The sequence below is a fragment of the Eumetopias jubatus genome, unplaced genomic scaffold, assembly GCF_037043125.1.
Source record: "Eumetopias jubatus isolate StellerSeaLion01/CBP00866 unplaced genomic scaffold, mEumJub1_p1.0 scaffold_156, whole genome shotgun sequence".
NCBI classification, from domain to species: domain Eukaryota; kingdom Metazoa; phylum Chordata; class Mammalia; order Carnivora; family Otariidae; genus Eumetopias; species Eumetopias jubatus.
The window spans coordinates 16,271-43,177 of record NW_028274962.1 but is presented as its reverse complement, the minus strand read 5'-3'; the positions used below and the strand labels follow the sequence as shown (position 1 = coordinate 43,177).

The 26,907-nt window shown below is 49.0% G+C and overlaps 1 protein-coding gene across 1 annotated transcript; it reads right to left on the bottom strand.

Moving 5' to 3' along the window:
- Positions 1–3,569: 3,569 nt before the first annotated feature.
- Positions 3,570–26,451, bottom strand: LOC148161557 (putative phospholipid-transporting ATPase IIB). The gene is made up of 3 exons (XM_088020741.1): positions 26,347–26,451; positions 7,461–7,573; positions 3,570–4,300 (listed from the first exon to the last, which is right to left on the bottom strand). The coding sequence occupies exons 1-3, from the start codon at positions 26,438–26,440 to the stop codon at positions 3,974–3,976; spliced, it is 534 nt and encodes a 177-aa protein (XP_087876867.1). The 5' UTR covers positions 26,441–26,451; the 3' UTR covers positions 3,570–3,973.
- Between the last annotated feature and the right edge of the window lie 456 nt (positions 26,452–26,907).

Genomic DNA, 26,907 nt, shown 5'->3' with positions numbered 1-26,907 from the left:
TTTTGGCAGGTAACAAGGTAAACATGGAATATAGTATTTTTACAACTTCTAATAAGATTTTTCTTGAGAAACATCTGTGGTCTCAGTTTCCTATGCTTAAGACTGGGAAATAGTCCTTTTTCAATATATAATCACATGCAATTTTTGAGAATTTCTAGACTGTTATATAATACAGAAAAAAATGTGTTCAATCCTTTCTTTGTATGAAAAGGAACATGGCCCCTTTCCTTTAAAGGGCCGTGACCAGGGGCCCACATCTGTTTCAAAGCATATAATGGAATGCTAAGATGGCAATTTATACATCATCTGAATCTTAGCTCTTCCTCTTAGCAGTTTCTCCTAGATTTCCTATTACCAAATAAACATATGTGCTATATACACGATTCCCAAAGCCGCATGCAGTTTGGCCACAACAGATGTCTCCATATTTAGTGGTCAACACAATCTACAGAGTGTACCAGTGGTGCTAATGAAGTCCCATCCCCTGACCAGCAGACTCCAGACCAAGCACACCGAGGAGGAGAGCGGGAGAGATGGCGGAACTGGGCCTCCCCACGTGCCCCAAGCCCGCCTCCCTGTGATGAGCCGGCTGCGCTGCGCAGTTCCTCAACCACCTGCCACACCGCGGCCAGTCCCCGTGTTCACAGGCCGTGCCGGTGATCCTGAGAAGAGCTGGGTGACGCTGGCACTCCACAGTGATGGGGGTTCGCCATCACAAGGTCATCAGGCAGCAGAACGGGGAAAGACCTTTTACTGCGAGACTTGAGACTCGGCCTGGCTATGGACTCCAGGGCTCGGGCTCCTGCTTGAACATCAAGGCCTGATACTCCCAGGAAACTGGTTTCTAGATAAATACCACGGACAGCTCCCTCCTTTCTACCCTAGGCAGGGCAATCCCAGCACCTCCCTGCAGCCTGGGCCTCAAGGGTCCCGCTGAGACCTGCACACACGCGCCGGGGGGAGGGTGGGGGGTGGGGGGGGTGGGGGGGGTGTGGGGTGGCGGAGGGCGGTGCCTGAGACCCGGACACCCGTGTGGGGGGCGGTCCAGGTGAGACCCTCACAGGGCACAAAAGAAGACAAGAGTCTGAGGAGGTCGAGAAAGAGCACTACCCCTCCCCTCAAACACCTGTGGCACCACACCACACCCAAAACGTGCCAGGTCGACCCACACAAGCTGCTATGAAGGTGATGGTTCAGGATCAAACAGGCTTTGAGATCCTTCTTTGTCTTCAGCCTCTTTCATTCTTTTCAGTTTAATTTAAAAACTAATTATAGGAATAATAAAGTTACTGTAAAAATGTCTAATAGTAATACAACAGTGTTTAAGAGTGGAAGTTCCCTTTACCCCAGCCCTGACGAGCCCACTGTCAGCTGGTTGTGAACCAACAAGAGCATCCTGGGTGGGGTGCAGGCAGAGGCATGGGGAGAAGTTGGGGTGCATGGGAATGATTTGAGCACAGCTCCCTGAACGCTTCATGTCTGGGAGGCACTCTGAGCCCCACGCAAGCTGTGTGACCCGCAGTGTGCCTGGGACACTGGGGGTGCATCAGCAGGTCTGCTCCAGCTAAATCACCCCTGAGCTGACCCTCCGCAGTGGAGGGGGCCCAGGGCCGCAGGGGTGTGGCAGGCAGCTGCGGGGGCTGGGGGGGGGGGGGAGACAGGGAGGTGTCTCCATGTGAGCGAGCACTGAGGGGAGGCTGGAGCTAGTGAAACCGGTCTCAGCTTTCCACGTTTAAAGAAAAACTGAACTTTCATCTTTTTGGCTGTTTTGCCCCTGAGTAATGACATGTCATAATTTCTAAAGTAGCTTGTTTTGGTTACCGTGGGATAATTTCCTGACTAAATAAATAAGGCACTGCCTATGTAACTACCTCTTCAAAAATAAATTTGGTTTTCAAATCATACAGCGGTGCATAAAGCTTAGTAAAACACCAAGCGTTTGCTGGTGCACTTCGGGTTTCTTGCTACTGTTCTTCGTCATTATGAAGTCAGAACAAGGTAAAGGGGTCCCAAGTGTCTGTCTCCACCGTGCGGCCTGTGGGGGGCACTGTGGAGGGACCACGCACACCGGCACTCCCCACCTGCTCCGCCGAGGTGCTTCCCGCACACCATAGGGAGCGCCCAGGAAGACTCACGAGACTCAGTGGTTCTCAGCTATGGGGGCCACTTAGTGCGTCCCTAGAATGGAGAAGCACTGGCTCCACACCAGGCCCAGCAATCAGCACTTCTGGAACCATGCACAGGTACAGAAAAAGGCAGATACACAAAAAAGACTGAAGAAAACAAAATTGTCAGTCCCCGTGCCACGCAGACAGGATGAAGGGTGCCGGTGTGTCCCCTGTGGCTCCCAGGAGACGGCAGACATGGACTGAGGGCGCCTCTGGGAACGAAACCCATCAGGATGGTCGCAAGCAGCTTTCGAGGAATAAACAGGCAGGACTGGCTGCTCCCAGCTGCAGGGAAGCAGGACACGAGCCCCTGCAAGCCGGCACCCACAACACACAACTACACAGTCCTCTCTGGCCCAGGTCCCAAGCCGGCTCTAGCTATGACTCACAGAACGCCTTTCCTAACACGGGAAACTCACAGATTTATCTTCTGACCTCTTAATTAATTTTATTCAGCACAACAGGGACGCTCTTGTCAGCGCTGCAGACTCTGCAGTACACGTTACACCCCAGCACCTTGGCGCTCTTGGTTTCATGCTGTGGTTCCCAGCGGCAGCCTAAGGCCCCAGCCCTTCAGCCTCCCCGACACAGATATCTCAGGGGAAAGCGGCGCGCAAGTTCCTTGCTGTGATGTCATTACAGAAGGACCTCGCTCTTCTGAAATACTCGTTTACGAGAATCACTGGGCTCCTCTCTTTAAAACATTAGATCAGGGGCGCCTGGGTGGCTCAGTTGGTTAAGTGACTGCCTTCGGCTCAGGTCATGATCCTGGAGTCCCGGGATCGAGTCCCGCATCGGGCTCCCTGCTCAGCAGGGAGTCTGCTTCTCCCTCTGACCCTCCCTCCTCTCATATGCTCTCTCTCTCTCATTCTCTCAAATAAATAAATAAAATCTTTAAAAAAAAAAAAAACATTAGATCAGATTTTTCTTTTTTAAACTGTGATTGATGGTACTTTTTGGGAGTTATTACATGATCCAATTTCATACAGTATTTAAAAAAAAAAAAAGAAGGTTGTTTGCTTATATTGCTTCCATGGTTGGTTTGATTACAGAATCATCTCAAGAACCTTGACTAAAAGGGAGGGCATAAGAAAACGTTATTTAAAATATACTGGCTGAACAGGAATTGGGCAAATTAATTTAACAATGACTTTTATCAATCTAAAAATAAAAAAAATGGGGGCGTCTGGGTGGCTCAGTCGGTTAAGTGTCTGACTTTGGCTCAGATCATGATCCCAGGGTCCTGGGATCGAGCTCTCCGCTCAGCAGGGAGTCTGCTTCTCCTCTCTGCTGCTCCCCCTGCTTGTGCTCTGTCTCTCTCTGACAAAAACAAATAAATAAAATCTTTAAAAAAAAAAAGTAAAAAAATGATGTAAGGTCAGAAATGACTAATTTGCCACATTGAAGATTTTACTGTTTCTGTCTTCTGTAGATTTTTGAAATGATTTATAGCCCAATTCTCTTTTGAAATAGATATGCTATAGCTAAATTCTGGCAAAACAAACGAACAAACCTGGAAATTTAACACGTAAGCCTGACAATTCATGTGGAAGTAAGAAGATGGGATGATGAGGGAGGAACAGTCTAGGCGCCAGCAGCTTTATTAAGATCTGACTCGGTCACAAATCAGTTTACAAATCAGTAAAACTCTGATTTTTCTCATGTGTTTTCCAGTAACTCAACTCTTAGGCTTTCTGGGGTAAGTGGACACACCAGGACCAAATGCACGAATCTGAGAGAGCCATGTGGCCTTCAGGCCTGGAGCTAAGGCACCATTAGACACGATAATAAAGCTCTCCTTGCATTCATGCCCCTGGAAGAACGAATTCTTGTGCCTCTGATGCAGGTTTGTATCTGACATCCTCTAAGAGGCCCCGACTGACCTCGTCAGGGCTGGCGGCCTGGTAGGTGCGGTTCCCGTCGCTGAAGTCCTGGTCCGCCTCTGCGTACTCGGCCTCTGCGATCACGCCGGCTCGAGGCTCATACACGGGGGTCACGTTGTGGCACAGCGCAATGGCCTTCACAGCTTCGTGGACTCGACTGCTAACACTTTTTCTCACTTTGGGAGCTGAGGACTGGGCCTTTCTTGGTGGTGTTGAACTGGTAGCATTCCCGCTAGCTTGAGACTGCATCTGATAAAATACGAACGTCACAAAATTAAAGAGACAACGTAGTTGATACTGGAGTTACCAGCACGTGTGATTTTTATGAGTGCATCAGTGAGGGATGAGACAAGCAGCTCTTAGGGAACGGGCTCGCTCACGTGACGTGTCCGTGCTAGCGCCGTAAGCACTCGCGTCTCCTGGTCGGCACGGCTACCAAACTGTTGCAGTACTTAGAGTCGGAGGGTTTTCCTTTTCTACATTCACTTGATCCATAGCATTGGCTTGCTAAGTCCGTAATAAGTCATGTTTGTTCTCCTTGTAAAGATGGGGTGAGTTAAAGAGCAAACCAGAGCCATATGCTCCTAACTGCTTTCATGTTTCGTTAAAAAGTGCTGTACCTGAAGTGGACTAAAGCTAAAAGCAGGAAAAAATACTTACGAATCTTCCTTTAATACAATAAAGGAATCCAGCCTGTCACAGCCTCTGTATTAAGAGCTAGTTTTGTGCATGACAGTAACCCCGGCATCTGACGAAAACTGATCCTCACCTCCTATTTCAGACTCTTGCGCTCCAGACGTGACTCCCCGCTCCCTCCATTTGGCTCCCCCCGCACCAGGCTGCATTCGAGGGCGCTCGCCTCGGCCAGTAGAGTGGCCATTCCCCCCCGCTCCCGGGGGGAGGTGGAGCAGGACCACAGAGGCTCCTCGGTTACCTTCATGGCCACTTGTGACGGCCCTCCCGAGAAAGCCAGGCTCTCGCTTTTGGACGGGGCATGCAGAGCCACCGAGCCGTGACTACTCTGCCCGTGAAGTCACAGTGCTGTCTAATGAAGGGTTTGCTCGTGCAGCTCAGCAGCTGGCACTGCCTCTCCCCTGCGCTCGCCTCCCACCCGCCTGCTGCTTGCACGGCAAAGGGAGAGCGGCACGCAACACGGCTGACTCCCCTTAGGACTCTGTTTATCGATGGCTGTAGAATTTCATTTCACACAAATGCCATTAAAGATTATGCCCTCCATCACCAAATGCTTCCGGAGGGGAAATATAATCAGATTATGAAAGATTCATGTTACATTGCAGTGGACCTGGTAGACTATTATCATCTTAATAAAAAGACAGAATCTCAGGAATAAAATCAATTTTACAAAAGAGTACTATCTAACCAGCCAACCAACAGACAGCTTCGAAAAAAGATTTTTAAAAGACCTCCTCCGTGGAAATAAGTATTAAATATCTGCTATTTTTATACACTGACTCATCCTTTCTGTTTCTAAATTTTCTAGAAAACAGCTTATTTGGAGCTATTAAAATCATATTCATGCATAATGTAAATTTATTTTTTAAAAACAGATTTTACCTGGTACTGTTTCGACCTAGACCTAGATTACCAGGAGAAGGGAAGACCTATTCCTTCTCCTTTTTAGATTTTCCTTCTGTTAATAAATGTTCTAGGTTACAAAATGCTCTGTATTGCACTGAGTGACATCCAACTGAAGAAAGGGCTTGGTTTTCAGTATATGTGTGCTTGTGTAAGTGATCATTACATCCAATAAACACATATGCATTAGATACTTTTCTTTTGACAGCGTCTTGAAAAGTAAAGTATACGCCGTTCTGGTAAACATTACAGAAGAAAGAGAAGGTTTTCACAAACTGAATGTAAGGCAGACAGGACACCTGAATTCGGTCAGAGCAGAAACTGCTCAGGGCGTGTGTGGCTCAGCCCCGTCTGTGGAAGTCAAGTCAGAAGTATGACCATCAATACACAGGGCCTACAGCCTCTGGGGGCGCCGCTGCCAGACGGCCCGTGGGAGCCTCGAGGCAGCAGTGGTCTGTGTACATGCGAGGCCCCGCTTCCCTGGGGGGCGGGTGATGGCACGTTTGCACCTGATATATGCTGGCCTGTTACAACGGGGGTGCCCGAACCTCACAAGAGGCCAGCAGAGAGGCAGAAAAGCAGCCTAGGGAAGTGATGGCTGGCTCTGGGTTCAAACCACAGCCTTGTGTGTGCAGCATCTTAGACACCCTGGGCTTGCAAGGTTTGGTTACTCAGAATCAGTGAATTCAAATGAGTGCAACACGAACGCTACCTGAGAACAGGCTAGGGGACCTCTGCGGCCTAAACTGACCTTTGCAGAGTGGCCTGTGTCTGCCTGCCCCACACCCTGTCATCTGTGGGAACACGTGGCCCTGTGGGCCCCATGTCAGGATCTGGCGTGTCAGGACCTTCCCGGGCCACAGACGCACTTGCAGAGCGCACGGCCTACCAAGTCTCTGGCAAACACTGTGGCTACTAGGCTGTGTATTTCCTGTTCCTGCAACTTCAGAGAGCTCCTGAAGCTCCAGGGAAAGGCCAAGACTTAGGATATACGCCCCCTGCCTCCACCCAAGGAGTCCTTATCTAATCCAGACACAGACGAGGTATTTGCAGATGAAATAACATGACATTTGAGTTTCACTTCACAGTGATATGGTGAAGGAGGAGCAGGGCTACGGAGGGAACCAGGTCTGCGGTGCATGGACAGCTGCTGAGGCCGAATGACAGGGACATAGGGCTCACGATACCGTGTGTCTACTTCTGTTTATGGAAAAGGCAAAAAAATATGAGAAAGTCTTACTAATTATGAAGAAACCCAGAGGAACTGGTAAGAAACACCTGTGATGCAGTATTCTACTTAATAGTCTTAAAAATACTACCTATCCTGAGTAATCTTTTGGAATATTTCACTAAGAAAATTATTTAATATGAATAAATGGTTTAAGGTCATTATATCCTTTCTATTATTTTACAATATAGAAATGCTTATTCAAAATTGTTCAGTGGCTCAGTCGGTTAAGTGGCTGCCTTCGGCTCAGGTCATGATCCCAGGGTCCTGGGAGCGAGCCCTACATCGGGCTCCTTCCTCAGCGGGGAGCCTGCTTCTCCCTCCCCCTGCTTGTGCTCTCCCTCTATCTCTATCAAACAAACAAACAAACAAACAAATAAATAAATAAAATCTTTACAAAGAATAAAAAAATAAAATAAAATTGGTTCAAAAACTGCTTCTTGATTTATAAATTAAAACTGAGTGTTTTAGGACATTCAAAGATGTTTGCCGATTTCCAGATCAGCGGATACAGTGGGTTCAGGCTGGTTCGACAGAGCCAGGCACTTTTGCAGGCAGCTCCCGTGCGGATGCCAATGAGCTTACCTGTGAGTATGGATTCCTGAGGTGGCTCTGGATCTCCTCCATCGTGTCTGCTCCATAAGACACAGTCCCCAGGTGCAGCCTCTTAAACACCATCTCGTTCTGGGTGAGGGTTCCTGCAACAAAGACCAGGTCACAGAGGAAAGCTCATCAACGGGACCAGGACTCCCCATCCCGTACGTGGACCTCCACGGGCCGAGCTCTCATAGCTGGGCGCCCCTCGGCAGTGAGAATGCTCTGCTCTGTAATTCCAGCAGCTAGGAATGTCCTTCCCCACTGAGGACAAGTGTCCCTCCCAGATCCCTCCGGAAGAGCGCGATAACGTGAAGGGCTCTAACTACCTGAAGAAAGTGTGGCCTCTTTCAGTTCAGATGCATTGTTTGGTACAAATATAACTTCTGCCTGTTCTGAAAGAGACAGGCGTGAAACTGGAAAACAGAGTCACTACCTTTGTAATTATACTCTAGAACACTGCCTGAGAAAGACATCAACTAGTCCCAAATTAGCGTGCCTACCAGTTTTTTAAAAAAAACACCCAATTTTGAAAAATTAAGTATTTTTCATTGAACAGAAACAGATGCATTTAACCCTTAGCACCACTTGCATCATGTGGAGCAACAGAAAGGTCAGTGAGCAGGGAGGCACGTTCTCTTTAGCTGGGCTTCTGCCCGGTGAGCTGCCTGGAGGTGCTCACGTCCCTCCAGATGGCCAGGGCTCACTCCTGGGGACAGCCAGTCCATGTAGGCCAGGCACTCATGTGTGCTTGAGCATGAGGAAGTGCTTCACCCCTGGTGTGTAAGGAAGTCAGTTAAGAGAGGAGCACGCACAGGTCAATTTTATGAGATGTCTTGGGTCTGCCAAATGCAGTGAAGTAACATCATGAAAGGCAGCGAGACGTTAACATTATTTCAAAAACGGTGAATTTTCATTAAAAGTGACACATAAATTCACAATGTTACACATCTTCATGACTCTGAAAACCCTAAACATTGTGTATGTGTATCACTTAATATAAAAATGCACACACAATACGCACACAGGATTTTTGCTTACTGGGTTTTCTAGAAGTAAAGCAACCTGGGGAAGTGTGAACACCTGTGAGCAGGGGCGTCAGGTACGGTAACGAAAAGTGCGGTCATGTAGGCCCCCGGGCTTTTCTGCACTTACCTCACAGCTCACAGAAGGGTCACCCACTGACTGATGTAATTATCAATGTGGATATGAACAATCCTATCCCCAGTCAGTTAGAAGCTGGGCTTTCCACACGGTTACAAGGCACCCATAAAATATTAACTAACTTCTGTTTTCTTTGGCACATGTGATGTGGAAGATATAATAAAAAGTGTTTTCACATCTATCCATGACTCCATACACATTGGTGTTCAAAACAAAATAGCTCAGAACTCCCACTACAGGACAGGAAGGCTACGTTAACATGAAGGAAAATCCGTATTTCATAACACTGTTTCAGAGACTGTTTTGAATAACCTTCTTACAAGAATGGATAGAATACATACATTAGGGTCTCATAAATTTCAAAGAGCAGCTCTTCTCAGGGATGCTGATCAGTTTTAGAAATTTTGCTTTTTCAAAATTCTATTTAGCCCGTTTAGTACCTCAATTAAATGGCACCTAAGTTTCCTGAAATCAAAATTATGTGAGAAGTACAGTTTAAAAGGGTTTCCTGGTTATGTCATCCTCATTAAGTAAAGCAGAATTAATTAAAATAGTTTAAAGAATGTAATTAAAAACAATTCAGCTTCCAAATGAAATAAGGAAGTTCTAGAAATTATTTACATCGCAGATTTGAGATGAAGACAATAGTTACCTATCATCAAAAGCTAATGAAATTGTACATTAATTCCTATTAGAATAAGCACCAAGCTCACCTCTGTTACGTGTGCCCAAATGAGCAGTTCCCTGAGAATTTATTATTTAAAAAAAAATATTTTACTCATCAGATTGACATAATTAAAGAATTTCCTGTAGACACTTTTTCCTCTGACATACACTGAATGTGAGGCTTCGAATCTACGGTGGGCTGTGGTATGAGGCAGTTTATAAATACGATGACAATAAATAATACTTTTCAACCTTTTTATTACTAAGAATTTTACACGTATGGCAAAAATGAGAATACTACGCCTGCACAGTTCCTACCAAGAATAAACTACTATTTCTTTAGGTTTGTAAACCACTGAACGCAAGTGGCAAAAGACCCTAAGCGAAGGGTGCTCTGCCCTGCTCACTGGCTCACACCGCGGGATCCGCGGGGATGGAACGGGGATGCGCCCAGTTCACCCAGTGCGAAGACCCACCGTCTCACAGTGCTGTTGCTGGAACTGGGTGGATCACTTCCGTGTTTCTTTTTTGTGAAAACTGAAGGCTGACATACACTATCTGTTTCAGGTGTACACGGCAGCGGTTCGCTATTTTTATACAAAATGCTCCCCGTCTAAGTGCGGTCGCCATCTGTCACCGCACAGCCCTAGTACAGTATCACCAGCCACACTCCCCATGCGGTACTGTACATCCCCGGGACTCATTTGATAACCGGAGGTTTGCGGCTCTCCACCCTCCTCCGCCCCCTCCCCTCTGGCAACCACCCATTTGTCTCCATGTCTTTGAGTCTGTTTCTCTTGTGTTTGGTTATTTGGATTCTGCAACTTTGGCTTTCTCGGACTCATTTCACTGAGCACCATACCCTCTAGGTCCATCCTTTTTGTCAAAAATGGCAAGATTTCATTTTTATGGCTGAGTAACATAGGTCTCTACCACCTCTCCCGTATCCATTCATCTACGGATGGATGCTTGGGATGTTTCCAGATCTCAGATATTGTAAATAATGCTGCTGCAAACATAGGGGTGGTGTGTATCTTTGTGAATTAGTGTTCATTTTGTTTGGATAAACACCCAGAAGTGCGATTGCTGGATCACATGGTGATTCCTTTTAATGTCTTGAGGAACCTCCACACCGTTTTCCAGAGGGGCTGCACCCGCTTGCGTTCCCACCAGCCGGGCACGGCGGTTCCCCTTTCTCTGCATCCTTGCCGACACCTGTTGATTTTAGCCACTGTGACCTGTGTGAAGGAGATGTATCATCGTAGTTTTGATTTGTATTTCTCCCACGATTAGTGATGTTGTGCATCTTTTCATGTGTCTACAGGTATTCTTTGAAAAAATGTCCTTTCAGATCCTCTGCCTATTTTTAAACTGGGGCGTTTTAATTGTTTGATACTAAGTTGTCTAAGTTCTTCATATGTTTTTGGATATTAACCCCTTACAGGATGGATGACTTGAAAATATCTGCTCCCATTCAATAGGTTCCTTTTTCATTTTGTTGATGGGTTTCCTTGGCTCTGAAGAGGCTTTGTAGTCTGATGAAATCCCATTTGATGGAATCCTGTCTGTTTATTTTAGCTTTTGTTGCCCTTCCCTGGAGAGACAGTTCCAAATAAATGTTGATAAGGCCGATGTCAAAGAGATTACTGCCCGTGTTCTCCTCTGGAACCTCTGGTTTCTGGTCTTCAGTCCTGCGTTCATCTTGTGTGGTGCGGGACAAAGGGCCGGTTTCCTTCCTCTGCACGCTGCTGTCCAGCTCTTGTGGCACCACGTGCGAGGACACTGTCCGCTCTTGCCCTCCTCGTCCTGCCTTAGTTGCCCATTTACGGGTGCGGTTTTTTTCTGTTCCCCTGGTCTGTGTGTGTGTCGTGCTGGGGCCACACTGTTAGGATTCTCTGGCTTTGCAGACATTCTAGGGTCTAAGGTGTCACCATTCCCAGATCTCATGGTGCCCAGCTCCACCCACTCTTCCTCTAGGATGGTTGTTCTACCCTGTGGACGCACAGCCTTGGCCTCCCCTTCCGCCACCTGGCCCGCACGCCCCCTGACCAGCAGCACCCGCCCCTGCCGGAGCGCCCCCTGAGCGCCTGACTGCGGGCACTGCCGCCCCCCTGCCGCCCACCCCCTCACCGTGAAACACCGGCTGAGGCTGGCGAGGGGGTCCACAGGCACGCAGGCGGAGGCGGGTGACGGAGCTGCCCCACACGCCGCCCTCATCATGCTCCGTCCTTTCTGCCAACCCTCAGACCTCCTCACACCAGCCGCACAGGTGTGGTGCAGGGGCTCTGCCGCGGCTACATGTACTCTGGGGCCCTCACCGCTCATCCCGACTTGCGAGACTCGGGAATGGCTTCTGACCTCCTGACTGGTGCCGCCTTCCTAGAATAAGGACCCTTCATTCTTCTCCCTCCCTCAAACACAACCAGCAATGTCCACCGTCTACATGAAATGTCAGCTGGGCAGTGCACTTCACGGCTGCTGGGACCTGCCAGGCCCCTGAAATGCTAGACGATTACAGAATTAGAGCTCTCCAGTTTAGAAAATAGCAACTACCAGGAATCTCAATGAAATGATAGGAAAAAATAAGAAACATATGCATTTCATAAGAAACTACTCTAGTTTAAAGAAAAAACTGCTACCTCACAAGGAAATGTGTGATTCCTCCCCCTGGGTGGCACGCCTACCACAGGCCTTTCTCGTGTCCGCCAGCCTCCTGAGTAAGGGCTGCTGGCCTCTCTTCTGACTTCTCCTGCAGCAATTCTGGATTCCACAGCGGCACAGGGGGCTGCCCGCATCCCCCGCCTGGCACCCCACTGGCCGTCCCTGTGTTGAGTGGCGCAGGATCAGACCAGTGCCCGGCACCGCGGAGCATATCAGCTTCACGTCACCGTCATGTGTGGATCTGCACGGCCAGCATGGCCATCAAGATGCAGAGGCGTCCCATCTGCACCAACATGGTCCTCACCTGCATCCGTGGCCACATCCACGCCCTCGCCCACCCCTAGTCTGGCACGACCCATCAGTTCTTCACCGCGCTGATTCGGTTTGTGACAATGGCCGTCCAGGCTGCCCGCCCAGCAGACATGAAAGTCCGACCCTTGGCCTTCTTAGACTCCATGCTGGCCTGGGAGCTGGGTCATCTGGACAGCCAGGAGAGGTTGGAAGTCTAGGGTCCCCACTTGGTCTTCGGAGACAGAGGGTGGGGCCTTTGCTGAGCACAAATGGACAGGGAACACTGTGCAAGCTGCTGCTGCACCATGCGCTGACTGGACACACTTACATGTGGCCATGGGATGGCCACCGCCGTGGTAACTCCTCCGTCCATCACATCATCACGGGGCCACCTGTGCTGTGCTTTCTCCAACGGTTGGAATGGAAGCGTGAGTGTTCCCGTCTTGCCAGGCTGCTCCTTCGGTCACAGAGAGCAGCTCTTCTCAGCCTGTCTGTGCCCACTGGCATTTCTGCATCGCTGGCTTCTCCAGGCCCCAGTCTGGGCACGAAGCGGAACACCAGGGAACTGACTGCTGGTCCTCCTGATGGGGCGAGCCTGCCTTCCTCCCTCCCCGCTCACGGTCTTCTTGTGTGCGCTGCACGTAGCACGTCAGGTGCGTGGTGTGCTCAGCAGGACAGACAGGGAGAAGAACATCCACTCCATCGTTCTGGAATTGGAGGCCTTCATTTATATTAAAAGTTGTAAATACTTGTTGTACCCTCTCACACCCTGGGATCACCTAGTTTAGGTATATAACCTCTTCCAACTTTTCCACTGGTAGAGACAAGTATGCATTTATAAACTATTTTTTCACATGACTACACACAGGGGTATTCCACGTTATTTTTAGGGGGTATACCATAAACCCAGTATGGTACACAAGGTTCTGCTGGATCTTCCTCCCAAACACGGATACTCAGATGGTTTAAAATTTTTTGTTATCACCAAAAAATGCAGCTACAAAACCATTATTTATGTGGGGTAGATTCTTAAAGATGAGATTTCGGAGAGTACAGTTTGAATTTACATATAGGGCCATGCCAGTGACCCACACGTTATACTGACCAGGATGCCTTCCGCCCACATTGGGTGCTCAGCAAGGCCGTCGACTGGCATCAGCTCAGAATCACAGAACTGTTCAGAGGCACTCGCCCTAAATTATGTTAAGATTTGACAGTTACACATTTACTTACCTAGTGATAAATTTACATTTATACTGGTCTCCTTATGTAAATTCTACTATCCATATATACCTTTTTTTTTAAAAAGATTTACTTATTTATTTTGAGAGAGTGAGAATGAGAGAGAGAGAGAGTACAGGAGAGCGGGGAGGGTCAGAGGGAGAAGCAGTCCCCTCGCCGAGCAGGGAGCCCGATGCGGGACTCGATCCCGGGACTCCAGGATCATGACCCGAGCCGAAGGCAGTCGCTTAACCAACTGAGCCACCCAGGTGCCCCTATCCATATATACCTTGCAAATGCTCACGTTCTTAAGAAGTCTTGAGACTACACACTGTTATAATAAAACATTTTGGTTTTAAATGAATAGTTTTTCTTTGAAGATTGCATGTATTTTACATCAAGGCAGCAGAGTGGGTAGGACCTCCAAGGTGCCCATGAGATTAGGTCTCCTGCTCCACGGCCTCAGATCAACAGGGTGGGGATGCTGCGTTCAGGCTGGGCAGTGGCTCTGTGTCTGACTGTGTGCATCCCAGCAGACCCTGAGCACTGCTGCCCACTCACCACCTGGGAGATTTTAAATCCTGATACCCAAGTCACAGCCCCTTATCACCTGGACCAGAGTGCCCGGGGAGAGAGCTGGTCTCTACACAAGGCAATGGTGGTTCCACGCAATATCTGGAGTGTGGGAAAAGGAAGGATCAGCTTCAGAGAATTAAGAGGAACGTAAACCCCACACTCCTGTGCCTCGGTGTTAAGACACCACGCTTCCAGCAATCGGTCCCCCTCACGTTGATCCTTTCCCTTCACCATTGAGTATGCTGTCAACTGGATCAGGGCCAAGACACCGAAGAGACAAAGCTCAGTGATGGCTGCTTGACCTCGCTCCCTTTCAAACGCACTTCCATGATCACCTCAACTGTACCGTGTGTATGAGAACTATGTTTATTTCACGCTTGGTATCAGCGTGTCCTCCTCCCACACTCTCCACTCATCATGGAAAAAGGAATTGAAACACACGATTGCCTCCATTGCCAAGGCGGTGACATGATACTGCTGTCCAACAAGCACGTCCCCATGACCCAGCGTGAGCGAGCCGTCCCAAGTCACAGCCAGCCTGTCTGGGAGAGGGTGTGGGCACGCCCAACTCACAAACCCAGACAGCATGTGAACAAAGGCGGGGGCGAACACACGCTTACCACGAGTTCACAGTCCGCACGACGTAAGGAATACAAAAGTGCATCGAAGTAAAAAGTATGACAAAGAAACCCAGACCCCTTGGCTGCATCAGTACCGCACGCAGCAGACAACCAGCCACTGGAAGAAACCTGCTACGACACTTCACCGAAGACACAGGAATGAACAGGACGTGCGCAGAGGGCACAGGTCGGACTGCGTTCTCCTGCGTCTTCTCCAGGACCCGGGGTCACACTGGCCTCTCCAGCACCAAAGATTCTCCTAAAGCAGTACTGCAGGAGACCTCCTCCTCACGCCGGAGGAGACATTGATACGTGGAGCACGGCAGCACGCATGGCCTCTGGCGTCTGTAAGCTCGGGCACCTGACACTGGGGATGCCTCTGCTCTTCATGCACGTGCTGACTCTGTCAGGTCATCAACCTCTGCTTCCCAACGGCAAGATTAGGAAGTAATTCTAAGGTTCATGGAATTAAATATAGTACTAAGTATAATGATTGAATGACAGTTTAGTTTTATCAAGGTAAAATATGCCTAAGCACCTGATTTAGCTACATCTCGTCCTTCATTAAGCTAAGTGTAATATCACATATTTTAACGTCCCAAATGTTGGCAAGGATGTGGAGAAAGGGGAACCCTCCTACACTGTTGGTGAGAATGCAAAGCTGGGGCAGTCACTCTGGAAAACAGTATGGAGGTTCAAGATGTTGAAAATAGAGCTACCTTACAACCCAGCAATTGGGTATTTACCCAATTACTAAATACCCCAAATACTTTGGGGTATTTACCCCAAAGATACAGATGTAGTGAAAAGAAGGGGCACCTGACCCTCAATGTTTATAGCAGCAATGTCCACAATAGCCAAACTGTAGACAGAGCCCAAATGTCCATCAACAGACGAATGGATAAAGAAGACGTGGTCCATACATACAATGGAATATGACTCAGCCATCAGAAAGGATGAATACTGAACATTTACATCAATGTGGTTGGAACTAGAGGGCATTATACTGAGTGAAATAAGTCAATCAGAGAAAGACAGTTATCATATGATCTCACTGAAACAAGGAACTTAAGAAACAAGGCAGAGAATCATAGGGGAAGAGAGGGAAAAAATCAAACAAGATGAAACCAGAGAGGGAGACAAACCATAAGACAAACCTCTTACCTCTAGGAAACAAGTTGAGGGTTGCTGGAGGGGAGATGGGTAAGTGGGGGATGGGGTAACTGGGTGATGGGCAGTAAGGAGGGCACGTGATGTAACGTGCACTGGGTGTAATATGAGACTGACAGATCACTGACCTGTACTTCTGAAACTAATGTTATATGCTAACTGATTTTAATTATAAATGAATAAATAAAGAGGAAGGGGAGGTTTGGCAGAAAGATACAGGATGCTGACACCAAAGGACAGAAACGGAAACAATTACATTACTGTTTCTCAACCAGATGAAAAAGTTTTCTAGCTAGAGCCCAAGGCTGGAAAGCACTGAACAAAAAAGCAGAAGACGCTTTGTTACGTAATACCCTCCTGTCCTGAAAACTGGATCTGTTGGAAAAACTGTTTTTTTTTCTTTTTTTAATTTCCTGACTTTGCAGACTATTGTTACTTGTGGTACTTAACACGGATTTAGGAATACGCGAATATTTTTAAAAGCAGATGACAATATGTTTAGAGAAAAACCACGTGTCCCCCTGAACTGGTTTTTGGAGCCACGCACGGAGTTATTAACGGCTGGCGGTCAACGCCACGAGGCAGCCTCGGAGTGCGAGCAGGAAGCCGCGCTGCGGCGGGAAGCGCACCTGAGACACGACGGGGTTGTGTGTGGGAGGTGCGGCTGACGGTTCTTCAGACACGTACCTCATCCTGCCCTCAGGTGTGAGCCCCTCTGCACCTCTGCCTCGGTGGGCCGGAGAGAAGCAAGGGGAACCTGGGCGAGTTTGTGGAGAGGAGGGTCTACAGACTTCCATGCTCATGCGGCTTCCCTGGAGGGGCTGACGAGGAGCTGGTCCCGCCGGGAGGTCCCGAGGACAACCAGGCGCCGGCACACGTATGCTGCTCTAGTATGGGAGCTGACCTCAGGAGAACAACGCTGACTTAGAATGTCTTATGGCCAGACGCCCGACTGTGTGCAAACGCACCCGGGACACCCTCGGGGCGCGTGCTGGAGCATCGCTCTCACAGTGCTGTGTGTGCGTACGTGTGCATGTGCACATGCGTGTACACAGGTGTACCGACTGCGGGGATAAAGCAGAACATGCAAGAAATTTCAACTACAAATGTGAGAACAAGAAGTGCCAGGAACTGACTTCCGGCAATGTGTTTTCTGTCCCAACCCGTCTGCGTTTCTTAAGGGAAATGTCCAACGTACCCCAAAGCGGACAGAATGGCATCATGTAAAGTGGCGAATGGAGGCCTCACATCAGCAAGGACCACCTCAGGGCCACGCTCCTGGGACCTGCCACTTCCTGCCTGAGCGTGTCAGCTATTAACAACAGAAGGGGCTGCTACAATAAATGTAACCCCCATGTTATCACAGCAACAAACAGCAGGAGCTCCTCAGCATCAAATACCAAGGCCAGGCCTGGTTCCCGTTGTGTTTCTACACTGTTTGCTTGAGTGTGGGTCCAGGTGAAGCCTCCTGAGCCCAAGGCCACAGTCTTCTCTGCTCTCTCGTTCTTCCTTGTAAATGAACTTGCTCCAGTGTGTTCCCTACGGTCTGGACTTGGGTGCTGATGGGCCTCTGGGCTCTGCAGACACTCTGTGCAGAGGCAGAGCCCCTCTGTCAGAGGCACATCCGCCCGCCTCTTCCTGTGCCAACGATCAGGTCCTATGCCCATTAACCCACCACAGCTTGAGGGTGGCATCTCTCTGAGTCACATGGTAGATGGTTTACTCAGAGCATCTTGCTCCCGAGACTACTGAAGACGAGCATTCTGGCATTCCCAAATGCAATACTCCATGTGGACAGCAAGTATTTTCCAAAACCAAAGGCACATCATGATTACTGCTCCGATCACAGACTGTTTCTAGACAGCAAATCTGGAGCTGTAGAGTGACTGCTATTTTATTTTATTTTTTATTTATTTATTTTTAAAGATTTATTTATTTGAGAGAGCAAGAATGAGAGAGAGAGAGTACATGAGAGGGGGGAGGGTTAGAGGGAGAAGCAGGCTCCTCGCTGAGCAGGGAGCCCGATGCGGGACTCGATCCCAGGACTCCAGGATCATGACCTGAGCCGAAGGCAGTCGCTTAACCAACTGAGCCACCCAGGTGCCCCGAGTGACTGCTACCTTAATACACTGCTTTAGCTCACTGTCCTCAGTCAGCCTGGTGATAGCATTTTAAGTTCTGAGATGAAAACTCCAACTACGCAGTTACGTTTGCTTCCTGCTGCCGTTTGGAGAACTCTCTAGAGTAATGCACAAAGACCCCTTGAAATTATGGGAGGCCACAGAGTTCCCATAGACACATACAAGCACATACTAAAATAGTAAATACACTGTTGCATTTAAAAATTTAGTTTAAAATAATTAAAAGATAACATATCCAGATTTAAACTATTTCTTTCTTCTTTTGGGCTTTGTTTACATTTATTTTTTATTTTTTGGGTTATGTTTATAAAGATTTTTATTTTATTTTTTTATAAAGATTATTTATTTATTTATTTATTTATTGAGAGCGAATGGTAGAGAGAGAGCACGAGAGGAAGGAAGGTCAGAGGGAGAAGCAGACTCCCCGCTGAGCAGGGAGCCCGATGTGGGACTCGATCCCGGGACTCCAGGATCATGACCTGAGCTGAAGGCAGTCGCTTAACCAACTGAGCCACCCAGGTGCCCTATAAAGCTTTCTATTAAGATAGATACCTAGAAGTTCTTTATTCTGGTGCTTCATGGAGCCAAAGAGAATGAAACAAAAGACAAGTTTAGAGTAGTTTCTGAAAACTCAGCAGTTTAAAAAAATGATCATTTTAGGTCTTCAATGTAGGTCTGTGATCCATCTGGAGCTAGTTTTTGTGTGTGGTGTGAGGTAGGGGTCCCCCTTCATTCTTCTGTATGTGGACGTCCTGCTCTCCCTGCCTGTCAGTTGAAGGGGCTGGTCCTCCCCAGTGAGGATGGCGGCACCTGTGCTGGAATCCAGTCGACCGGCAGCGTCAGGCTTTAGTTCCTCCCGGCACACCGTCCTGGCAGCCTTATTGGAAGTCGTCTGAGTGTCCAGCTAGGGACTGATGTCCGGACTGTGGATGCCACCCCCTCGATCTCAAGGTCTGTCCTCACACCAGCACCATCCTGTCTTGATCCCTGCAGCCTGGTGGCAGGCTCTGGGATGAGGAACTGTGGAGTCCTTCCATTTGCTCTTGTCTCAAGATGGTTTACACCACTCTGGGCGCCCACCCTCCCTGCATTTCCACAGGAATTCTAGGATCAGCTTGTCAATTTCTCCAAAGAAGGCAGCTGGGATGTTGAGAGGAATCGTGTAGAATCTGTAAATCAATTTGGGGAATCCTATTGCCATCTTAACACTATAAAATACTGATTTCATTTTTTTGATGCCATCATAAACAGAATTGTGTTCTTAATTCTATTTTTGGATAGTTCGTTGCTAGCGTATAGAAATACAATTCATTTTTGTATATTCATCTTGTATCTCAAACCTTACTAAATTCATTTATTGCTTCTAACAGATTTTAGGGGATTCCTTATGATTTTCTTTTTTTAAAGATTTTATTTATTTGACAGAGAGAGACACAGTGAGAGAGGTAACACAAGCAGGGGGAGTGGGAGAGGGAGAAGCAGGCTTCCTGGGGAGCAGGGGCTTGATCCCAGGACCCCGGGACCATGACCTGAGCCAAAGGCAGACATTTAACGACTGAGTCACCCAGGCACCCCTCCTTATGATTTTCTGTTTGAAGACCATGTCACACACAACTAGCTTCACTCCCCTTTATAGCATGGATGCCTTTCTCTTCTTGCCTACCCGCCCTGGCTAGAACCTTGCTCATAGCAGCATTCTTCCAAACAGAAACAGGAAAACCTACACTAATGTCCCTCAACTGAGATGGAAATGAAATGTGGTCTATCCACACGACGGAGTATCGCCTACAATAGAAAGCAGTCAGGTTCTGAGACACGCGACAGTGCGGGTGAACCTGGAAAGTGTCTGCTGAGCAAATGAAGCCAGACACAGAAGGCCACACGGTGTGAGCTTCCACTCCTGGGAGAAGTCCAGCACAGGCAGACCGGCTGAGGCATACGGTCGACCAGGGGTCACCGAGGGCTGAGCGAGGGCAGGGAAGCAAGGGGGCTGCTGTTGTGCACCAGGTGGCCTTGTGAGGGAGCTCGGACCGCACTGACAGCACACGGTGGTTGTGCCCAACGCTGGCGCGACCTGCCCCAGTGGCCTGCCGTCCGAGTCAAACGCTGCATCTGGTACCCTCGTCCTAGTTGCTGATAAATCACGTTTTATGGAGGTTATAACAGACATATTCAAACAAATGACTATCATTTCATCAAATAAACGATGAAATTTTTGGCTCAGTTATTTTGCCATTTGGATGAATGCATCTGCATCTCGCTGGGTGAGAGACTGGGTTATGGATGCAGACGCTCCTTTATGTAGGGGCGCGTATCTTCTAACATACTAAGGTGAATCCTGGAAGGATCTTTTTAACTTTCAATGATGTTTCTATTTCACAGCAGACCCTGTAAAACGCTGAGCAGGAAAGTCAGGGCGAGTTTGAGACTTTCTACACCCTCTTGTACAGCAGGGGCGTCTAAGGTTAAGCCAGTTACTAAAAGAGTCAGTAATGCAAAACCGCTTTTCAAATCTTAAACAATTTTCATGATTTCAATCAATTGATAGGTCATACAATTTTTGTCATCTTAATTCAACTGTTAGTATGTCCCAAGTCTGAAGCTTCATGATAGGGATGGGCAGACGCCACCAGAAGGCTTCCCCGCGACCTGGCCGTTAGGAGAGCGCCAGGGACGGAAAATGTCTTTGGACAAAAGGCGTGTTTTGTGATTCCTGAAGAAGGAAAATGCTGTAGCTCCTTAATAAGGCAGAGGGCTCTGGAGGACGAGCAGCAAAGCAGGTAGAGGGGAACTCAATTTCTAAGGACAAAGTCCTGCAGGCACACGTCTCAGGGCAGCGACAGAGACGATTCACAGGCAGGCAGAGGACACGTTGCTGGAGACGCAGCTGCAAAGTGTTCTGACCCAGTGTTTGGCGGGTGGCGCGGCCACACCGCAGCTCGTGCGTGGGACAGCCAGGGCGTGGCAACCACACAGAAACAAAGGAAAGTCTGCCCGCGGCACACTGGGGACAGGCCACCCACCCAACCCCATGGACTTCCAGCGCAGGATCCAGGCCGTGAGCAATGATCACGTGAGATCAACACAAAGCTACTCAGACTTTACCACGAAGCAATGAGGGATGGAAACACAACTTCTAATACCCTGCAGACTGTGGCCATATTCTTTGTTAATCTGTATTTGCTGTAAATGAGGCTTTCTCAGAAGACCGCGGTTCCCAGTACAATAGGCCTCTGTTCAACCACTGCCTGCATCAAGTGCCTCACCTGGGGTGAACAGCCCAGCACACACACAAGTGCGCGCTCCGGTCATGCACAGTGCCAGACCCTGCAGGTGTGTTGGCGCCAGAGGCCCCAGCTGTCGTCTGCAGGCCAGAGAGCCTGTGCCTGGCCCCAGCTTACAGGGCCCCTGGCTTACGGGACATAACCCCCAGCGCCAGGTCTCCCCGGCGAGGCACGCACGCCATGGTCCGCTGCCCCTGCCACTGTGGACACGGCGCTTCCCGCTGCAGAGGATGCGGCCTTGGGAGCTGACACGAGCCGGGTGCAAACCGCACGGCCAAGCCAGGTAACGGGTGCTATCGACACGGTGCGCATCCTAAACGACCTGTCTCAGGGCGTGGTTTGGGAATGCTCTGTCATACAGGAGCATAAAGATTCCCAACAAAGGAATTCGCGGCTTGCTCTAACAGGCTGCAGCCGGAGCGAAGTTTTATGATTTCCGAGCCCTCCGCAGCACCGCTCTCAGGAGCAGCCGGCGCAGAGATGGGGGCTCCCCAGCGGACTCGGTGCAGACGACCTGCCCTAGCATGCCAGCGCCGTCTGCTCAGTTATCACGGCACGTCCACCATTTCTGGGCAGTGTCAACATGCTCTGCACCCTGGCAGCTAACAGATGTCCGCTCTTGTCGAATGAACTGCTTCATGTTTCACGCACTGCTGGCCACACGCGTCACTATGGCAACATCATTCATTTCAGATCTTACCGGAAACGTGCACCCCAATCAAACCTAATTACACCACACCGCTTTCTTGACCACAAGAAGGAAACTGTAATGCAATTGCGGGACACTTCGTTCTCTGTTCTGCTGGGGCAAACGAGAGGCCGCGTGATGGACGCTTCTTGTCAGAAAGCGTATTGATGAGGCACAAGCCCGATCACGATCACACCGAGGACCGCCTTATGGGCAGGTCAGCAGCGAAAGGCTCCTCACACAGCAGCTCATTCGATTAAGCAGATGATGTCTGCATACGGTCTTACACCCCAAGTTCTCTACCCTCTGCCAAACCACCACCCCCGTCAGACCCTCTGCGATGGTGGAGCCCACCATAGTGACCACTGGGCCCCGGCCAACTGCAGAGGACCTGAATCAGTCACACGACGAGACTACTACAACACAGAGCACAGTTACTTCAGTCCCTGCCGGACGACGCTTCCCAGTAACAACAGATACGCAGCTGCGCCGGACCCCCCGGCAGGGCAGGTGAGCGCAAGTTCGAGCCATGCAGCCCTCCCGGCAGACAACACATGGCTCTGCTCGGAGGCTTGGGGGTCCCCGGAGGCCGCACGCTGCCCAGAGGTGAGGGCCCAACCCCCGTGTGCCGGCGGCCTCCATCTGTGTGAGAAGCTGGTTTCTAGACTAGTCCTACTATGTGCTGGCAGTGTGGTGACAATTACACAACTCGTCCTCGATGTCCTTCTCCTGCGATTTGGTCCGTGTGGCCTTTAGAAGCAGCCAAGGCAACACTCCCTCCTGAGTGCCCTCAGGGAGGAGGACCCGTGAAGGGCAAGTGCCCGCGGCCCCATGGCCCCAGGGCGAGGACAGGCACAGGGCTGGCACAGCGTGTGGCTCGCCTGATGTGCCGTGGGTGGCGTTCACCTTCCGATTACGGAGAAAGGGTCTGAAAAAGCTCAAGACCAAAAATTTTTAAAAACACTAAAAATGTTTAAAACTCCATGTGGCTCCAACACTAGGAAGTGGTGACAGAGGGTCCCTTCAGTGACTTCTGGAACAAAAAGGCCTTTTGGAAAATGAAATGTGTAAGATTCTCTCACTCACATATTTTATATAATGTTCTGTAATTCTTTTTAAATCTCAGAAGCCCAGATTATTTATTTTTGCTTTGTGAAAGCAGCAGAGTGAGACATGAGGAAAATGGGGTTTTACTTTATGACTCTGGGCAAAACCACTCTTCCTTATCCTGGATGGAACTCAGAATTCAAAGACAAATGGAGGAGCTATGATGAAACAAAGGAGAATGATGACCCCATCACCATTTAAAATGCATACTAAAAAGTTAGCATTTTAAGAAGAAATGATGTCACAAAATCCTTCTTCCCTTGCTGATATCACACATCCAGAGACACGGGAAGAGGAGAGAGAACCAGTCACTCTCAAGCATACTGTGTGCTGACACATGCTTCTCGTTTGCGAACCGACGTGAAATCACAGGCACCACACTTAGCTGTGTTACATGCAGATTTCAGTGGCCACGAGAGCAGGTGGGCTGCAGACAGGACAGCCCAGCCCGCACCTGCTCCCCGGATAAGCACGCCGCGCACCTCACACACAGGGCAGGAGGGGAGCACAGAATTCCGAGAGGGGAAGGCCCCAGACCTTTCTGGGTTCAACATTAAACCGTGACACCGTCATTGCTAGTTAGCATTCAACTGCAAACACTCCACAATTTATGCATTGTACTGATAACCGCTTTTGTTATGTTCAGTCTGGTTTTGTTGTCCAAGATGATGCCATGGACATCCCTGGGCTTGTCTCCTGCTGCGCGTGCGCACGTGTCTCCTTGGGGAGCAGGAGCCAGAGGGGCACCGCGGTGCGCAGGCTGTCGGGGCTCGTCCGTTCGGACAGAGCGGTGGCCACCAGGTAACGCTCCCACCAATGGTGCAGACAAGGTCCTGGGGCAGTGTGCGCCTCAGACAGGTCGGACTTTTCCACACGGGGTGTGGCACTGAGATGCCCACCCTCTCGCTTAGCTCCTGCTCAGGTCTTCAAACTTATATCCATGCAGGCTTTACACAAGTTCTGCTTGGATTTATTTCTAATTACTTTATACATTTTGCTGCTATTCTAATTGGCCTTTTTGGAATTAAGTGCCCCCACTGTTGCTGGTATGTGGAAATGTAGTTTAATTCTGACACTGAATTTGCAGGTGTGACTAAGTCCTTCTGTCATGCGGCACCCTTGCCTCAGGGCTCCGTTGGGCTTCTCTGTGAACACGCACAGATCTGTGCACTTGGGGCAGGCACAGCGTGCCTGTTTGTGCGGGACTCCGAGTGCATGCTGCTGTTCCTGGTTTCCGATTGTATTTATGCACAAGGTCCAGGCTGCTGAGTGCAGGGCTGAGCATAGCTGGGCTTTTCCTGCCGCCGGTGGGCAGCCTGAAAGCCTCCCGTGCCGCCCCCCACAGACCTGTGTGCTGTAAACTCACAGATTCCCCAGGACGCTCTTCTGTGGGGTCACTTCAGGAATCTTTTTGAGTTTGGGTTTGCTTCACTCCAGCTTCTCCATCAAAATAGTCCCACCTGTCTCCCAGAAATAACTCAACCTCTGCGGAGGCACGCCTGCGTGTCTCCCACACTTTATTCTCTGGATCTTTTCCTGTCAGCTCAGTGAGGATGGGAAGGGAGAAATCTGATGGCATTTTCGCAGCCTACCTTCTTGAGTCTGAGCCCCTCGTTACTTTGGAGTTCTTCGGACTTACGAGCATCACCTGACGGGACAGCCCCCGACGTGCCATAATGACCAACCCTGACCACAACCAAATGCCGCTGGGGTGCCCGGCTGGCTCAGTCAGTGGAGTGTGTGATGCCTGATCTCAGGGTTGTGGGTTCGAGCCCCACGCTGGGGATAGAGATTACTTAAATAAAAACAAAAAAACCCACTCTAAATTAAAAAACAAAACAAAACCACGTGCCACAGGCAACTGGATTTTGACTGGAACTGCAGTAAACCTATCACTTCATCGTGAAGGCAGGCTCTACGCAATCCCGTATCTTCGCGCTGGGGACCTTGCGCTGGAGACTGCAGTCTGTCCCTTCACTGGTTTACGTCTTCCTTCACGTTTCTCTGTAAGGTCTGATCATCCTCACACACGCCCTTCACTCCCCTCACGTCGGTATGCCCACGTGTTTCACACGTGCTTGCGCTACCACGAGTGGGGCCTTCCCTCTTCCGTCCGCTTGACACGCAGGGAGCTACTTTATTATTCTGACCTGTGACCTGACACTTCATTGGTTCGTACTCTTAGCAGTTGATTCCCTTGGTTCATTATTTCATCTACAAATATTTGCTCCATCTTTCAGGCAGAGAGCTTATTTCTAGTTCTTGTCTTACTGCAACGGCCAGAATGAAACATGTTAATAGGGCGGTTAGATTTCTCTCTTTCCAGACTAAGCTTTTTCTAGTATTTTATTAAAAATAATGTTGAATTTTACTTGAGACATATTTTATCATATTATACAAGTATCCTTAGTTCTAGTTCACTAAGAATTACTATGAGATATTTTTTAAGACTTATTTATTTTAAAGAGAGAGCATATGTGACTGAGGAGAGAGGCGGAGGGAGGGAGAATCTCAAGCAGATTCCCCCACTGAGCACAGAGCCCAACACGGGGCTTGATCTCACGACCCTAAGACCATGACCGGAGCTGAGATCAAGAGTCAATGGGCAAGGGACTGAGCCACCAGGTGCCCCAAGAGTTACCAGGAATTTAAACTATGAATGAAGAAATCAGGAAGGGATTTCACCTGTTGCTAGGATTTTCACTGGATTCAGTTTATGTTTTATTTATTATGTTAAGGATTGACAAGGATTCTTTGATGGAATAAGGGCAAATAAAATTTGGGGCAGGGACCTGAGGGTGGGATAGTCACTTGGAAGGCTCTTCAGGAGAACATTACTGTCAAAAGACCAAACCCACACACATCGTGTTACATTCTTCCAACAGCTCACAAGTATCATCCTGTAATAAACAGGCAAGCAGTATTTCCTCTCCAGAAGCCGCACTAATAAAACAAAGAACGCTATGGCAGCAGAGAATCAAAAATATATAAACATGTCATTTAAATCTCTAAGGATTTAACATTTTGCTAATTCTAATGATACTGTGTTTATTCAAAGGTGAAGGTTAGTTGTGTGCCAGTGTTCAGCGGAGTCTGGAAAATCCTAAATTTGAATGACTTCAATACGCCGCTACACATGCACGCACGCACACATGCATGCACACACAGACGCGCCAGGGTCACCCTGCACTGGATGCCGGTGAGCGCACACAGGCACATGCACACCATCGTCACCCTGCCCTGGACGCCGGCGAGCACGCAAAGGCAAACATGAACCAGGAGCGGTACCTGTTTTGTCCGTGAGCAAGTACACCAGGCGCCCCAGCTCCTCTGGGATGGTGCTGGTCCGCACAACCGTGCCGGGGATGCTCTCGTCCTTCATGATCTTCCATCCATATGCGGCTTTGCCCATGTCCAAGTTCACACGCAAACTGCCAAACAAAACCGGTTCATTACAATCGTTAGCAGGGTCCAAACCTACACGATATGTTCAAACTCACGTTTTCCATACAGGCGTATTATCTTTAACCTCACGGGAACTAAGTAGGTAATACTGTATTTCAGACTTTAAAATAAATGAATTTGTTGACACTTAAGCCAACAAACCTTTTGAGGCCCCTTATCATGTTTGTAGGCGACAGTAAACAGGCTCCTCATCCTGGTCCTCCAGTGGGGCGTGCGGAGGCAGATGTGGGAGGAGAAGGTGGATGTGCGTTAAGTACCCCCGCTCAGACACAAAGGAGAGATGGTGCGTGTGTAAGGGGTTTAGGCAGCATCCCACTCGGAACAGATATTCAAAATGCATCATGACCTTGATCCGCTCATTTTACAAGAACAAACAGGATGCTC

Coding starts and splice junctions, on each gene's coding strand:
- LOC148161557 (XM_088020741.1), bottom strand. CDS start 26,440: ATGAAGGACGAGAGCATCCCCGGCACGGTTGTGCGGACCAGCACCATC. Junction 7,574..26,346: donor CTTGCTCACGGACAAAACAG/GTACCGCTCCTG, acceptor TCTTTGTTGCAG/GAACCCTCACCCAGAACGAG. Junction 4,301..7,460: donor TCAGGAATCCATACTCACAG/GTAAGCTCATTG, acceptor GTATTTTATCAG/ATGCAGTCTCAAGCTAGCGG.